The sequence below is a fragment of the Bison bison genome, unplaced genomic scaffold (assembly GCF_000754665.1).
Source record: "Bison bison bison isolate TAMUID 2011002044 unplaced genomic scaffold, Bison_UMD1.0 scf7180017864341, whole genome shotgun sequence".
Lineage (NCBI taxonomy): Eukaryota > Metazoa > Chordata > Mammalia > Artiodactyla > Bovidae > Bison > Bison bison.
The window spans coordinates 5,497,251-5,511,944 of record NW_011494913.1 but is presented as its reverse complement, the minus strand read 5'-3'; the positions used below and the strand labels follow the sequence as shown (position 1 = coordinate 5,511,944).

Here is a 14,694-nt window from a genome sequence, read left to right as displayed (position 1 = left end):
AAAGTAAAGGACTGAATTTAGTTTTCAAAAGAATTCAACCCAGGATTTTTCAAGTTGCCAAATTCCTAAGCAAATTTCAGATCTATTAATTTATAAAATATTGACCTATCTACATTTTTTTTCAGAAATGCATCTACTGTAATTCTTCTTAGATATAATCTAGCTAGGGAGATAAATACCTGGACTTCAAGGATTTGTTAAACGTAAGGTCCTGTGTTATTCATCTCTATATTCCTAGTGAGGACTAGTATATCTTCAATAAATCCACGTGCTGTTGAACTACATATGATACGGTGTTGACTGCATTGGTGTGCTCCACTTCTGTGCAGTACGGTGGTGGAGCCATTCCTTACTGCCGGTTACAGTGGCCAGCGGGAGGCAGGACCATGAGCCAGCCATGGGACCAAGTAAGTTATTGTCAGTACTAAATGTTCTTTTATTCTGTGGCCTTTGCATTCTTAGTAAGTCATGATATAGCAGACCACATTAAGTTTTAAGAGTAAACAGTTGATAACACTGATAGAGAAATTCTATGTGCTAGTTGAGGTGGGTACTTGCTACATGTTAGGAGAAGGTCACCATCGAGCAATTTTAGCAGAAGGATCCCCTAGTCAGGTCAGGGTTTCTGCTACCCTAGCCACTGTCCTTTGCATGAATTGGAAAGAGAAGCCCTCTCTGGAAAGATGGTGCCCTTCTCCCAGGCCAACATAGACTACACCACAGCTCACGGCTTATCAGCAGAGCTTGGGGATCAATCCCAGTAGTGCCCATCCCTATGTGGATCCCTGGCCCCGTGCCAGTGAGTTCTCAGCGTGGTGTCACTGTAGTCTGGCTGGCCTCAATCCACCGCCAGTCACTGCACAATGATGTCTGTCCCACCCCAGGCCCCAGGACACCAGCCTCTCTCTGCTTGGACTCCAGGGATACCAGCACCCACAGGGATGACTAGCTAGCAGGTCATCGGGCTCTACTCGTGGCCAAGCTCTGACACTGATCCTCTCAAGAGGACAAGAGGCAGTCTGTCTTAGGCCTCTGTATTTCTGTCTGCATTCATCTGAAATCTTGTACCTACATAACCGAGGGGCCTGGATCTATCACCACCTAAATCCATCCCTGGAAAAAATTATCCAGGAAGTAATGTAAGAGGTTCAGTATCCTAAGAGACTTCTCCTCCTCCCTGAATGGATGACATCAGCTAGATGCTAAGACGGCCCAGGGTCCTCATGGGAGAAGACGACGATCGTGGTATGATGGGCGCTGAGAGCTCACAGTAAACTGTAAGCTCTAGTAAAGCATGGGAATTCTAGGCTTCCTTCAGGATCATTTGAAGGAGGGAAGCTCTGGGGCTTTGGGCAAGGTGGCTTCTATCTTGGGAGCCGCTTTTCCAGCAAATGTCTAGAGACTGTGATGTTTCAGGAAAGGTCCTAATCCAACAAGGTTACCATATTCAGCACAACCACAGGTCCATTTCATCAGAAACCAAGGGGCTGCCCTGAGAAAGCAGAACAATGTGAATCTGCAACCGAGAAGTCCAGACCACACGTCTGATCGGGGCAACTCCCCTTTGCCCTGTGCGCGTAGGGACACATGCTTTGAGCAAGTCATTGATTATTCTCCAAATGGAAAAAGTACATCGAAAGAGTTGACCTAAAATGCCTTTAAAGGGCAAGCTCAGCCAGAGAATTTAAGTAACAGAAAGTTTCCAGAAAAAAAAAAAAAAATCAGTTGCGATATTGTTAAACACAAAGGTTACAAACACACACACTAAATAAAATGATCAAATATGCACAAAAGCACGAAACGCAGTAGCAAATGTATCAACTAAACGCTCTGCATACAGCACTGTAATCTCGCAATGAGTCAAACGTTGAACAAATGGCAACTTTAATATATACCATTTATAGCAAAGTGTCTGCTTTACTGATGAAAATAAAAACCCTAAAAACTATGTTGCTCTAAGCAGTTTTGAAATGAATATCTGATTCAAAACTTCCCCTGTGCATATAATCACATGCTAATTTACATTTTAATTACTTCCTAAGAAATCAAAAGCATTTGTTGACAGTAGAACATAATGTCAGCTTCACGGTGCACTGTTGGCGGATGCTTAATGAACTTAATTAGATAATTAGTGATGTTAATTATCCTTCTATTATGAAGATAAAGCTGTCTCGCAAATGATGCACTTGGTAAAGAAACATCATTAAAGGTATCAGTGTTTGCTTTGTCCATTTACTTCTATTTTTCAAACTCCTGTAACAAGGACTTGTGATAGCCTGGTAATATTTCAGCTTCTCTTAAAATGAGAGAAGAAAAGCCACTGCTTCCATCAGCCCCACTCTGTGCCTCCCCCTCATTCTGGATCCTACGTATTGGTGACGGGACTGCTGTTTCAAACCCCCTGTTGTTGGGACCTAAGTCTGTGGCCAGTTGTGGTATGGAGCTTCTGTTTCACAACATATCCTTCCTGTGGGCTCTACCATCTATTGTTTTAAGAATGGGTCATGTGGGGACTTCCCTGGCGGTCCAGTGGTTAAGACTCTGAGCGCCCAATGCATGGGGCCTGGGTTCAATCCCTGGCTGGGGAAGTAGATCCCACATGCCGCAACTAAGAGTTTGCATACTGCAACTAAGAACCTGCATGTGCAACAGAAATCAAAGGTCCCCCAGGCCATGGCTAGGACCCGGTGCAGTGAGATAAAACAGTATTTTTAAAAATAAAATAAAAATTTAAAAAAAGAATGGGATGTATATACACGTGTAAGCATGAATGCCTGTGCATGTGTGTGTCAAAAAGAGAAATTGAGAGAGGAGGTGTCTTGGTTGAGTGTCCAGACCACTAGGAGAAAACCTAAAGGGTTAATCCTCAAACACACACACACACACACACACACACACGGTACACACGTTGCCCTGGCCTGGTGCATTTCCGTGAGTCTGCAGTGCTGTGTCCCCAGCTCCATCACCAGGATGCTTTCCTGCCCTGGGCAACCCCATTTTGCATGTGCTGTGGGAATATCTGCATGCCTGACCAAGGGCTATGATACATTATACATGGACTTTACTTTCGGATGCAGTGAAATAAGACACTTCAGAGATTTAAGCAACAAGATACTGGATTTCACCATTTTTCTCTTTCTTGTCCCTGAATACCACCACAGCCAGAGCTTAATAGAGGTCCTTCCTGCAAGAATTCTAGTCCAGACATGCCATGAAGAGCCCTAAGACCAGGCTGGGGAGGGTGGCATTATTTTTCGGGTCAATTATCTCGGGAAAAGCATCAGGAGAAAGTGTCACTGGCAGCCTTACCCACCACAATTAAGAAAACCAAGATTCCATTTAATAGAGGGTCTAAGAACAATGTTCACATCAGTAGAAGCAACACACACTTTCCAAAGTCTTTTTAAAAAGATATGTGCTAAAAAAAAGAAAAAAAAAAAAAAAAGATATGTGCTGTGTGCTTAGTCCCGCAGTCAGGTCCGACTCTTTGGGACCCCATAGACTGTAGCCCACCAGGCTCCTTTGTTCATGGAATTTTCCAGGCAAGAATACTGGAGTGCGTTGCCGTTTCTTACTCTGGGGGATCTTCCCAATCCAGGGACTGGACCCAGTTTCATTCATTTCTGAGTGCTTTTATTCCTCTAACAGCTGCTGCTGTTGCCAAGTTACTTCAGTGGGTTCCGACTCTCTGCGACCCCCTAGACGGCAGCCCACCAGGCTCCCCCATCCCTGGGATTCTTCAGGCAAGAACACTGGAGTGGGTTGCCATTCCCTTCTCCAATGCATGAAAGTGAAAAGTGAAAGTGAAGTTGCTCAGTTGTATCCAACTCTTAGCGACCCCATGGACTGCAGCCTACCAGGCTCCTCTGTCCATGGGATTTTCTAGGCAAGAGTACTGGAGTGGGGTGCCATTGCCTTCTCCACCCTCTAACAGAGTCCCATTTAATTACTGGCTCACAAGGCTTCTCCCCCTACCAAGCACTGCAGGGCTTACGAGCAATTGTGATTGCTCATGAAGTCTGTGTCTGCAGGTCTCCTCTTTTCCATGGTTTCAGAGGCTTGTTCCTCCAGCCCAGTCCTCCACTGATGTGCTGACATGGGCTATCTTTCTGCCCTCCTGCCCCACCGGGAGAATGTTTTATCAAGACCTCACCAATCTCTGGGTTCTCTCACTCCTTCACTTTCAGAAGTCCTCATGTGCCTTCATTTTCCCTCAAGTTTAAGCTGTGCTGTGCTAAGTCACTTCAGTTGTGTCTGACTCTTTGTGATGCTACGGACCGTAGCCCACCAGGCTCCTCTGTCCGTGAAATTCTCCAGGCAAGGATACTGGAGTGGGTTGCCATTTCCTTCTCCAGGGAATCTTCCCAACCCAGGGATAGAACCCGCATCTCTTATGTCTCCTGCACTGGCAGGCAGATTTTTTATGACTACACCACCTGGGAAGCCCAATTTAGGCTTCCTGTTTCCAAATCTCTCTTTAAAGGCACAGTCACCTGCTGGAAAAGTCCTTTTCCTCCTGCCCATGAACTTCTTGTTGAATTTATGACAAGTTTAAGTAAAAATAGTCCCCATGATGACCTTCTGAATTTCAGATTTTTAAACTCTCCTACACCCTCTTAAAAGGCTTCCTAGGTGTCACAGTGGTAAAGAACCCACCTGCCAATGCAGGAGACACAGGAGACATAGGTTTGATTCCTGGGTCAGGGAGACTCCCTGGGATAGGAAATGGCAATCCACTCTAGTATTCTTGCCTGGAGGATCCCATGGACAGAGGAGTCTGGGGAGCTGTGGTCCACGAGGTCGCAAAGAATAGACAGGACTGAGCGACTCAGCATGCACACGTACACACTGCCTCTTAAAGATTTTTGTCTACAATCTGTGGAGCCTTATATGAAGGCCACAGGTGCAAGGCCTCGTACTGAGAACACAGATGCGGAGCCCCACACCAGGGTCATCTCGGGAACTGACTGAACCCCCACAGCAACCATTGCCATGAGCCCCCTGATCTAAACCATCCAGCTCCCTGACCCCATATTAGGTAAAAACCCTTCCCATCACCTGAAGACATCCTTCCAGCAGAAATTTTCTTTGTCTTGAGGCCATAAAAACAAGCTAGCTCTCCTTTGAGCTGGTCTGCTGCTCTAACAGTCGGCTCTCCCTGTTAGGAGGTCTACCTGCTATGCTTGCAACGCCCTCTTTATTTCTGCTCTTTGTTCTTAATAAACTCACTCTTTCTGAAATACTCTGTGTCTGGAAATTCTTTTCCAACCCACCCACAGACTATGACATTATTTATTAACAGTAGAACATCTCTGGGAATTCTAACTTCTGATTTCACCGTTGCTTTTTGACTTCCTTGGTTGGTCCCCCGGACTCTACCACTTAACTTCTCTGTCATTTCGAAGCCCATTCTTTGCTATTATCAAAAAGTTCTTCCCAGCACTGGGGCGCTCCTGACTTATAATACATTTCCCCAGGTGAGTGAAATCTGAGGCTTCACCCTCAAGGGCTGTTCAGCCCTGGACACGAAGGAGCCAAAACACTAAACCGGAAACGCTGTGTCCCATCAGACCTCGCCCTCCTTCCCGAAACAGGGGAGCGGGGTTCTCAGAGGCTCGCGGTGCCTTCAGCATCAGCAAGACTGAAATCTCTCAGCAGCAGGAGACGAATGCAAACATGCCAGAAAGCAAGACCGAGAGCGGCTTGATCACTCCCAGAGTGACCACTCAGGCTTTCCATTCTGTACTCTTCCTTCTTTTTCTGCAGTTTTAATTTGGGCACCATGATTTCTTTAAAGAGAAAATAAATACATTTACACATGAAATGATATGATGTCTGGGAGGTTGCTTCAAAATTATTCCGGGCAGAAGGAGAAAGTAAGTAGGGATAGTGAAGAGACAAGATGGGCCAGGAATTGAAAACTGTGGAAGTTAAGGGGTGAATAGATACATGTGGATTCATTCTTTGTTTTCTCTACTTATATATCCGATTGAAAATTTCCACAGTGATTTTTAAAAAGGAAAGTGGGTAACATTCGCAGAGTGGATGGTCACAAATGTCATTTTCCTTGCTAGGGACCTGAGTCAAGACTGCTTTTAGTCGAGCTATCACCCCATTGCTGGCCTCAGCCAGCGTCTCCTCCTCCGCCAGGGGCAGGGCCACTCCATGGCCGGGGGTAGGATGTAGTGGATCTGGGCACACACATTCAGGGAAGCAGCTAGCAGCAGGACCATGGTCATCCTACCCACACAAGCGACCAGTCTCGGAGACCGTCAAGGCCCCAGGCATGGGCACTGCTCGTTTTGCAGGAAACTCTGGTGCGTCTAGGTAGGCAGGGGCTCACCCACAGGGCAGCCTTTAGAAGACCTCATGGGACCTTGGAGTAAATGCTTAGTGCTTTCGTGTCCTTGCCAGGGCAGACCTAAAATTCTTGCAAAAAATTTGTCTTTGGTGTTTTAGCTACTGCAGTGTGCCCTTCTCTGGCTTTCAGGGAGTTCTCATTCTTTTCTGTTAATTCTAATAGGACCCTAGCTTTCCTCCATGGGTCATGTCAACATTTTAATATAAGACTTTGAAAACAGCAGCTGAAAACTTGCTCAGCTATCACCAAAACCAGGGAAATGTGGCAGACACAAGCCCGGCTCTTCTCCACCCTTCTGCTCCACTATAAACCTTCTAAGTTTACTCGGCTGAGGTATACGTGGCCCCTGCATGGGACATCTGTCCACACGAGTACAGTTAATCATAAGAGGACAGTGGGGTGAAATCCAGCTCATGCTTTGCTGAACAAGACACAGGTCAGGGGCCTGCGTCCACCCAGAGGGGCTCCCATCTCCTTATGGGATAGAATTGGCCCCCAACATCCACCTGCTGGTCCCCTGGTTTGTTCCTTCCCCTCCTCCGCAGGGCGCAGGAAACATCTGGATCACACAGCTCCCACGCCTCCCACTCGTGGGTGCTCTCCATTCTCCTGGCCTGATTTAAGAGGCCTGGAGCCAGGACCTGTCTTCCGTGGCACTTCATTTTGTTTTGCTAACCCCGGTCATGGTTAGACAGTTTCCCTGTGTGTTTTTTGGTTTCTACTGCTCCGGCCACTGCCTCTGCAGCTCCAGCATCTCCTGTGTGAATGATGCTACAGCCCCAGCCTGTCCCTTCTCCCAAGGGCCCTAAACTCCAACGTAACCTGTACAAACAGAAATATGCCATTCTCTTGCTTAACCCCCAGTGCCCCCCGATCTGCCTCCATGCCCATCCCCCTCCTCACATCCACTCATCCTCACAACCCCTTCCCACCTGACTTCCAGCTCCCATGTTCCATGTGCCCACTTTCTCTTTGCTGATGCTTAAAAAAAAAAAAACACAAAAACCAGAAGATGGCATACTTTATGTTTTGGAATAATCTGGGATCCAAGGAAAAGCAGTAAAGATAGTACACAGCACGCCCGTCAGCCCCTCACCGAGTTTCCCATAACGAGGTGCGTCTGCCAAGACTGGGAAACCAACACTGGCTGTTGGGGTTTTCCCAACCTATTCTTAAACAAGAAAGTCTGAAGCTGAGCAGGTGACCAAAGTCACCTGCTGTGAAGAGGGATGGCTGGCCAGAGTGTGCCCTCTGGATCTCCCCAAGTTGAGAGAGGCATAATAAAGTGACTTCCTGGGCACCCTCAGTTGGCCTTTGGTGACCTCAAGGGAGCCCAGGGTCCCAACTTATGTCCAATACACTCACGCCCACAGCCTTCACCCTGGTAAAGACCATGACTTCACATTCTGGTCCCGGAAGGGACTGTGATGGAGGTCAGGGGGAGAAAAAGAAGAAATACCATCTATCATATCAGTCTTGCCTCAAAGTTCAGCTCACCTGCCGAGAAGCAAGCCTTTTCTACTGAAAATGAAGCTAGGTAAAAGGCATTGGGAATCGGACGTTGTGTGTCTCCCTCCAAGAAACAATTTATCAGTGCTATAGAGCCGTCAGCTGCTGACATGATGAGGAATAACACCAAATGAATAATGTTTCCTCCAAACCCAACTCCTTTAATTACAAGCCTCTTCTTTCCAGAAGAGAGACAGAAGACGCAGAAACGCCAATTTCATGCACTTGTGCCTGAATAATGTCTCCATGCTGCTTTTTCCAGATGGCGACCTTCTCACTGGAGGGACTAATGATGTGGGCATATTTAGGGAAAAACCAATAACGGAGTCTTTAACCTTCAACAACAAAATGCGTGTTGTACAAAATGTTCCTTGGGATACATTAGAAAATATCAATTACATTGCTCACTGAGGTGTAATCAGCTGTAATAATCAAAATTAATTTTTAAAAATAATTAAACAGACCCCAGGGCAAATAGTTGTGTTCTTATCCTATGGCATCACAGCGTACGTATGTACCTGAGAAGCTGTGCCTTCTGTTACCAACAAAGGCATCTAGCGTGGAGGGGGATGGATGTGGGCTCTACAGGCTGGCAGGTTTCTTCCCACACAAAGGAGGGAGAGCCCGGGGCAGCTCCACACACATTCTTTAAGAACCTTCCATGCACTGCCAGGCACAGTACCCATCCCAGACTGAGTTACTGGCAGGAGATGCTGCTCAGCAAAGATGCAGTTACTCTTTTTCAATTAAAGCATGGTCCACTTTGTTTCAAAAGTGATTTCTCTTTCAAAATTCCACAAGACAGAGTAAGCTATAGAAAAGATAGGCTGGAGGTAAAATGGGGCTCAACCAAGAAGACGTGCGTGTAAATGCACGTGTGCTTGTACATGTGTTTGCAAAAATTTATCCCACTGGGCACGTGCAGTTACCCAAGTTGGGCCATGCTTACCTCTCTGGCTTCCAAGTGCCAAAATGAAAGAGGAAAACATAACCGTGTCGGAAGTTTTCCTTTGTATAAGTTGCTGTGGAAAAGCACAGTCCTTCCTGGTACTAACGGCTGAGGGACATGTACCCTGAGGCTGTCTGGCCCCCACTGCAGTCCAGCCACACTGGCCTTTGCTCTCCTACGACCTCCAACACACTCCTGCCTCGGTGCCTTTGCCTGGTGGTCCTTCCTGCCTGACCATTCTTTCCCAGCGTGACAAGGCTCCTATCTCTCCTTATTTCTGGGCTTTCACACCTCCGTACCAGAGAAGACTTCTGGCCACCTCCATCTAAGTGGCCCAGCACCTCTCTCTTCACCCTATCTCACTTACTGCTCCATTGTTCCTTATTGCAATTAGCACCCCAAGATTACAAACTTATTTATCTTTTTATTGTCTGTCTTCACCTACTAGAATGCAGTCTCTTTGGAAGCAGAAAATATGCTGGTGTTTCCTTCTGTAATCTCAGTACTTAGAGCAGAGTACTGAATAAGCACTCAATAAAAATTTGTGGAGTGAACGAATGGATGAATGAGACCTCAGTGCTGTAGAAGACATCTTCAGCAGTTTGCCTTCACCAAAGACAAAGTCAACTTCAAATATTCTTTCTTTCAGATCTCTCCATGTGAGCCAAGAACAAACTGCTATTATATAAGTCATCTGTAAACTGACATGGCCCCAAACACTGCTGTCCACTCAAGCTTCTTTCAGATGGGTTGTTTCTCAACAGACCTCCCTAGGACTCAGAGGTGCTCAGCTGTGCTGGTGCCAGTGACCCGGCAAGAGGCAGTATCAGTAGTGCAGGGGTTCCCATAAAACACATGTGCACGCCCAGTGTCCCAGTCGTCGCTTCCCCAGCTGCCCAGCCAGACTAACCTATCCTCCTGGGGACAGTGACCAATCAACTTGGTCAAGGAGTTAGAAGCTTCAGAAAGCCCAGGGAAGAGGGCCTGGGCCCGTGCTGCTACAAACGGCACTGGTGAGGAGCAAGCTTCAGAAAGCCCAGGGAAGAGGGCCTGGGCCCGTGCTGCTACGAATGGCACTGGTGAGGAGCAAGTGCTTGGGTACAAGCAGGGGTGTTCCTGCTTCCAAGGTTGGGGCGGCTGAGCCACAGGTGCTATAAAGTAAATCGGAATTTTGTAAATTGTTCTATTTCGAAAGCACTGATACATTCCAGGTGCTTCCACACTGTGTAGTGTGAGCAGAGCACATTTCTGGTTTGAAGTCCAGGAATTGAAGCTCTGAGAGGTTATGGAGTTGTCTAAGTGTGTGCTCAGCAGTGCAGAGACTATGAATGAAGATCCTATTTCTACTCTGCAGACTTTTTTTTTTTTTAGATTTTTATCACACATCTATAAAATGAGACTAAAAGTAGTTGTGTGATGTAGCTGGCACAGAAACCTCAGTTATTCACTCCGCCGGTCAGCCAGTAAGTCTGTAGACAAATAGACAAATATAATGAGCAGTGTCTTCCACAAGCCAATCACTGAGGACACAGCCTGCCTTCAGCTCTGAACACCACGGGCCCGGCCAGCCTGGTCAATTTTATCTTCTGTCTTCCTTTCCATCTTGGGCTTTCTCTGCTTATCCTGAAGTCTACTGTTTCTGAAGCTTGGAAAGAAGACGCTCCCCTTCCCCAGGAGGTTTGGGCACTTGCAGGCAGCCCCTCATTCCTCTCTTCTCCCAGCATCCAGCGACGGGGCCCTCCCCATCAGGCACTGACCCCAGTGGACAACAGACCCGTGGTGACACCAGGACCCAGACTCTGAGCACACAGCATATGGAGTCAACCTCGCTCTCCAAAGTCATACGGGCAGAGTTCCAACTTTGTATCTGCCAACAATCCACCCCACTCCCTGGGGAGTCCCTTCTCACAGTTTCCCACAGGTATTTGTCCCACTGTGGAGGTCAGGAGGTAAATGACTCAGAGGAGTTAAGTGAATTTCCCAAGGTCTCTTGATCCTAAGGCTGTGACTACGGAAGGACTACCTTCTGCCTCTAAAGGTAAGTCAGTGACCCCAGCATTAGACTATATGACAGACTGCGTTCTCCAAGGAGAGCCTCGGCAATATTTCCAGTAGTATGTGCTCTTGCAGAACCTTGCCACCTCCCTGCCAGGAGGTAGGACCTTTGCCCTCCCCATGAACCCGGGAAGAGCTTTGTGCCTGTCTGGACCAAAAAGGCCTGCTGCAGAAGTGATGCTGCATGGCTTCCAAAGCTGGGTAATGAAAGGCAACGGGCCTCCACCTTTCTCTCTCCCTGTCTCCATTTTTCTCTCTCTTCTTCTCCCTCACTATGGAAATATAAAACTCAGCCACTAGGCAGTAAGGAAGCTTAAGACGCATGATGAAGTCATGTGTAGGTGTTCTGGTCAACAGTCGTGGCCAGAGCCAGCAGCAATCCTCAGATGTGTGAGTGAGTTTTCCCACGATCTCACCTAAGGCCCCGGACATCATGCAGTAGAGACGCCCCTAACTCCTGCTGTGCTCCAGATCCCTTACCACAGCATGCACGATCACACACACACACACAATCATGTCGGTATTGCTGAGTTTTAGGTTGGTTTAGAGACATGGATTAGAAAACCCCAATGGATCATCCCCATGTGGTCAAGAGGACCCAGCACCAGGTCTCCCCAAATGGCACCACCGCTTCTGCCCCCCTTTGCTGTGCCCACATACCCAGCTCCTGCTGAGCTGTGCGGTAGGGCTCTTGCAGTACACCTGACTCAAAGAAAACGGTCACGAGGATTGGTTTGGATTTCAACGCCTTAAGGAACAGCTGCTCTTGGCACTCAAGTGGTGCCCATATTAACTTCCGGCTAAAGCTAACCTAAGACCTGACTCCCCTAGATGTAGGCTCTACTGGGAAGCCACATGTATTGCTCTTGAATGTTTGGAAGAACACGGAAGCAGATCATATCCAGGGACGAGGGAGAGAGAAGCCATGACACATGGGTATTTGAAGCAAATGTCTGCTGTTTTTTTTCTAAGGCAAAGGGGTCTGGGCTCACCTCTGCTTTGCACTCAGGGTCCTTGGTCTGCCGCCCAGGCATCAGCCTCATAGCTGAGGACAAGCTGCCACTCCATGAAGAAACTTTGCTGTGGTGTCCAACGTTTGAGCGACTGGCCAGTGACTTCTTTTCAGATGCTGATGATAGAGAAGCAAAGACATCAGAGGTGAAGTTAAGATGGAGACACGCATGATTTCTGTAGCTTGCTTGGCTCTCAAGGGGCCATCCAGGGCCACAAGCCCAGCGTGCCTGTCTCCAATAAGGGAGACAACCTAGCCTAAAAGTTTGAATCATTATGAATTTGTTGATGCTGAAAAACTTAAAAACAAGTATGTGAGTCATAACTTGTGAGTAATGGCCTCTTTAAAATGAAACTTAAGACATCATTCCTACAATGGCATTGACTAATATGAGAGTAAAAATGTTGAGTCACTGATAGAATGCAAAAGATGTTAATATCTTTGGGATGAAGACTTTTACTTGGAACTTGAAAAACCCGAGACTCCAGGTCACTGCATGACTTGGCACAAGGTTTCAAACCGGATCTGTGACTATCAGGGCAGGACCAAAAACCCTAAGTCCCAGAGTCCAGGCGAGAGCTCCAACATGTGGCCCTTTCCTCTCACTAGAGTCTGCTTGCCTGCTTGGCACCTCTGGCCTTCCTTTCATCTGAGATGCAAAGCAGCGTTAGTTCTTTGAGCAAAGACTTATGAGGCTTCGGTGATGTAAATCCCACCCACCAAAGGGATGAGAGAGGAGGTGTGGTGTAAAAGGCTCTGGGCCCTGAGTAGAACTCTGGGGAAGCCTGGCTCTTTGAGACTCAGAAGTTCTGTTCCCTGAAGCCAAGTAGACAGAGACCTAGATAATGCTGCCAGGCCTTGAGCATTGTCTCTTCCCAGAGTGGGGTGATCTCCTCAATCTTCACTTCACTCTCTCCAGGTTTCACAGAAAGATCGATTTTGAAGGTATCCTCCAGTTCCTGCCGCCTCTGTGCCACGAGCTGCTGCCAGAGAATCCGTACAGTCTTCTGGATATTGTGCTGAACTAATGGAGAGAGTACATCGCACGATCAGAGCAGCCTCAGTGCTTCCCCCAGAGAAAGCCAGGAGATGGCATATCATGCTCCTTTTTTGTGCATCTTTCTTGAACATCACCTCAGCTTTGCAAGCTCCAGCCAGAAAGCTGTCAGTATGTAGAGCCATAGGACAAGGATAATAGCTACCAACATCCTTGTGACCTGGCCTCTCCCCCATCTCCACCACCAAGTCTTGCCTGCCTCACATGTCCAGAGCTGGGAAACATGATTGATGGGCTCAATGAGCCTCTTTCTCCCATCCCCAATCCTGTTAGATACCAAACAGAGAGATACCCTGTGTAAGCTCTAGGTAACAAAGTAGCTCCCCCCAAACAGCTCCTTCGAACCTTGACTTTCATGTTAGCCCCTCAGGGGGATGGGCACAGGGGCCCAGGAGCCAGGCCAGTCCTCTCTGTTCATACTTCCAATTGCCTGCCCATCCTGTGCCCAGGATCTGCAGGGAGATGGACAAATCCACCAGTTTTAGTGCTCTGTGCCTAGCCTTCTACTCTGAACTGTGCCTGTCTTCTGATTTGGGGTCACTTGGCTCCCTCTTCAGTACCAGCCTCTATAGCTTGTTTTTTTCACCCCAGGAGAATGGACATTGTTCTGTCCACTCTACTAGTTAAATCCCAGAAAGCAAGTATTCATGTTGTAATTAAGACTGCAGCAGAGTAAACTCTAAACACACAAGGTTTTTAGCACTGGCTTTGGGACCAGAAAATAAGGGTCCTTGTCCCTTCTACCTGGCATCACAAGATATCACAAGGTAAGTGTCACAGTCAGCCAGCTAAAGTGGCAGAAGAAGGTCTGCTGAGGCATTCTGGATCAAGAGGGAGAAATTTCTCAGATACATGGATCTGGCTGCCTTTTCTCCCCCACCCCCAAATTGCCAATCCCTGTAACTTGATTTGATGCTATCAAATCCAAGAATAAAATCCAGTAAGCCAAGTATCTTATAAAGTAATGAGTTGCTTTACTTCATTTCCATTTTCTAGAGAAGAAAGCTGAGAGATGGTTAGGTTATGGCTTGAGTGAGATAGCATACCCGTTTCCACATCGAGTGGTCCAAAGAAAAGTCAAGAGACCAGCTCAGAAGTTAAATCAACTTACAGCGAAGTTCTCAGGCTTTAGTTAGTATACCAAGTTCTTAGTCTCACGAAGTTCCACAGAACTTTCCCTTTATCTATCCATACATACATCCATCCATTCTATTTCTTGTATACAAAGATCATTCCAGTTTTATTCTCTACCACGTTACCTTGCTATATTATTACATTGTTCTAGGACCTCTTCCGGCTTTAAAGAATCTTTTTCATAGTATTTGCTCCCTTGTCTTAGGGGGAAAAAATGAAAAATGCAACCCTAGCAATTAGCACTATCCATCTACTCCTCCACAAACAAACAACAAATAAAATGTACCATCACTCAAGCTTGGGAATTCTTCCCCTCTTTTTTCTCTCACTTCTTCATTTGGAGAAAGGAAGACTTGATGATAAGGAGTCATTCTAGGCTTGGGTTCCAATCCAAATCCTTCTGGATAACTAGTAGAGAAGAGATTGTTCATCATGAATCCAGTTTCTTTGGGATCATTTCATTGTTCTTTGTTACAAATAATTATCCTTCAAACTCAGTACACATCAACATGAAAAAAGAAAAAAAAAAACTTGTCTAATCAAGTTAAAGCAAGCATCTATGACAATTTCCATGACAGATGTTTTACAGAAGCATTCTATAAAAAAAAAAAAAAAGT

The 14,694-nt window shown here is 46.8% G+C and overlaps 1 protein-coding gene across 3 annotated transcripts in view; it reads right to left on the bottom strand.

The window, feature by feature from the left end:
• The window catches only part of WDFY4 (WDFY family member 4), a 252,064-nt gene that overhangs the window by 110,092 nt on the left and 127,278 nt on the right, over positions 1-14,694 (bottom strand). For all 3 annotated transcript variants that reach the window (XM_010854420.1, XM_010854422.1, XM_010854421.1), the window contains exons 37-39: positions 14,364-14,485; positions 12,725-12,910; positions 11,867-12,003 (exon numbers count right to left, since the gene is read on the bottom strand). In XM_010854420.1, coding sequence (XP_010852722.1) covers positions 11,867-12,003; positions 12,725-12,910; positions 14,364-14,485 — 445 coding nt within the window. The remainder of the gene's footprint in view (positions 1-11,866; positions 12,004-12,724; positions 12,911-14,363; positions 14,486-14,694) is intronic.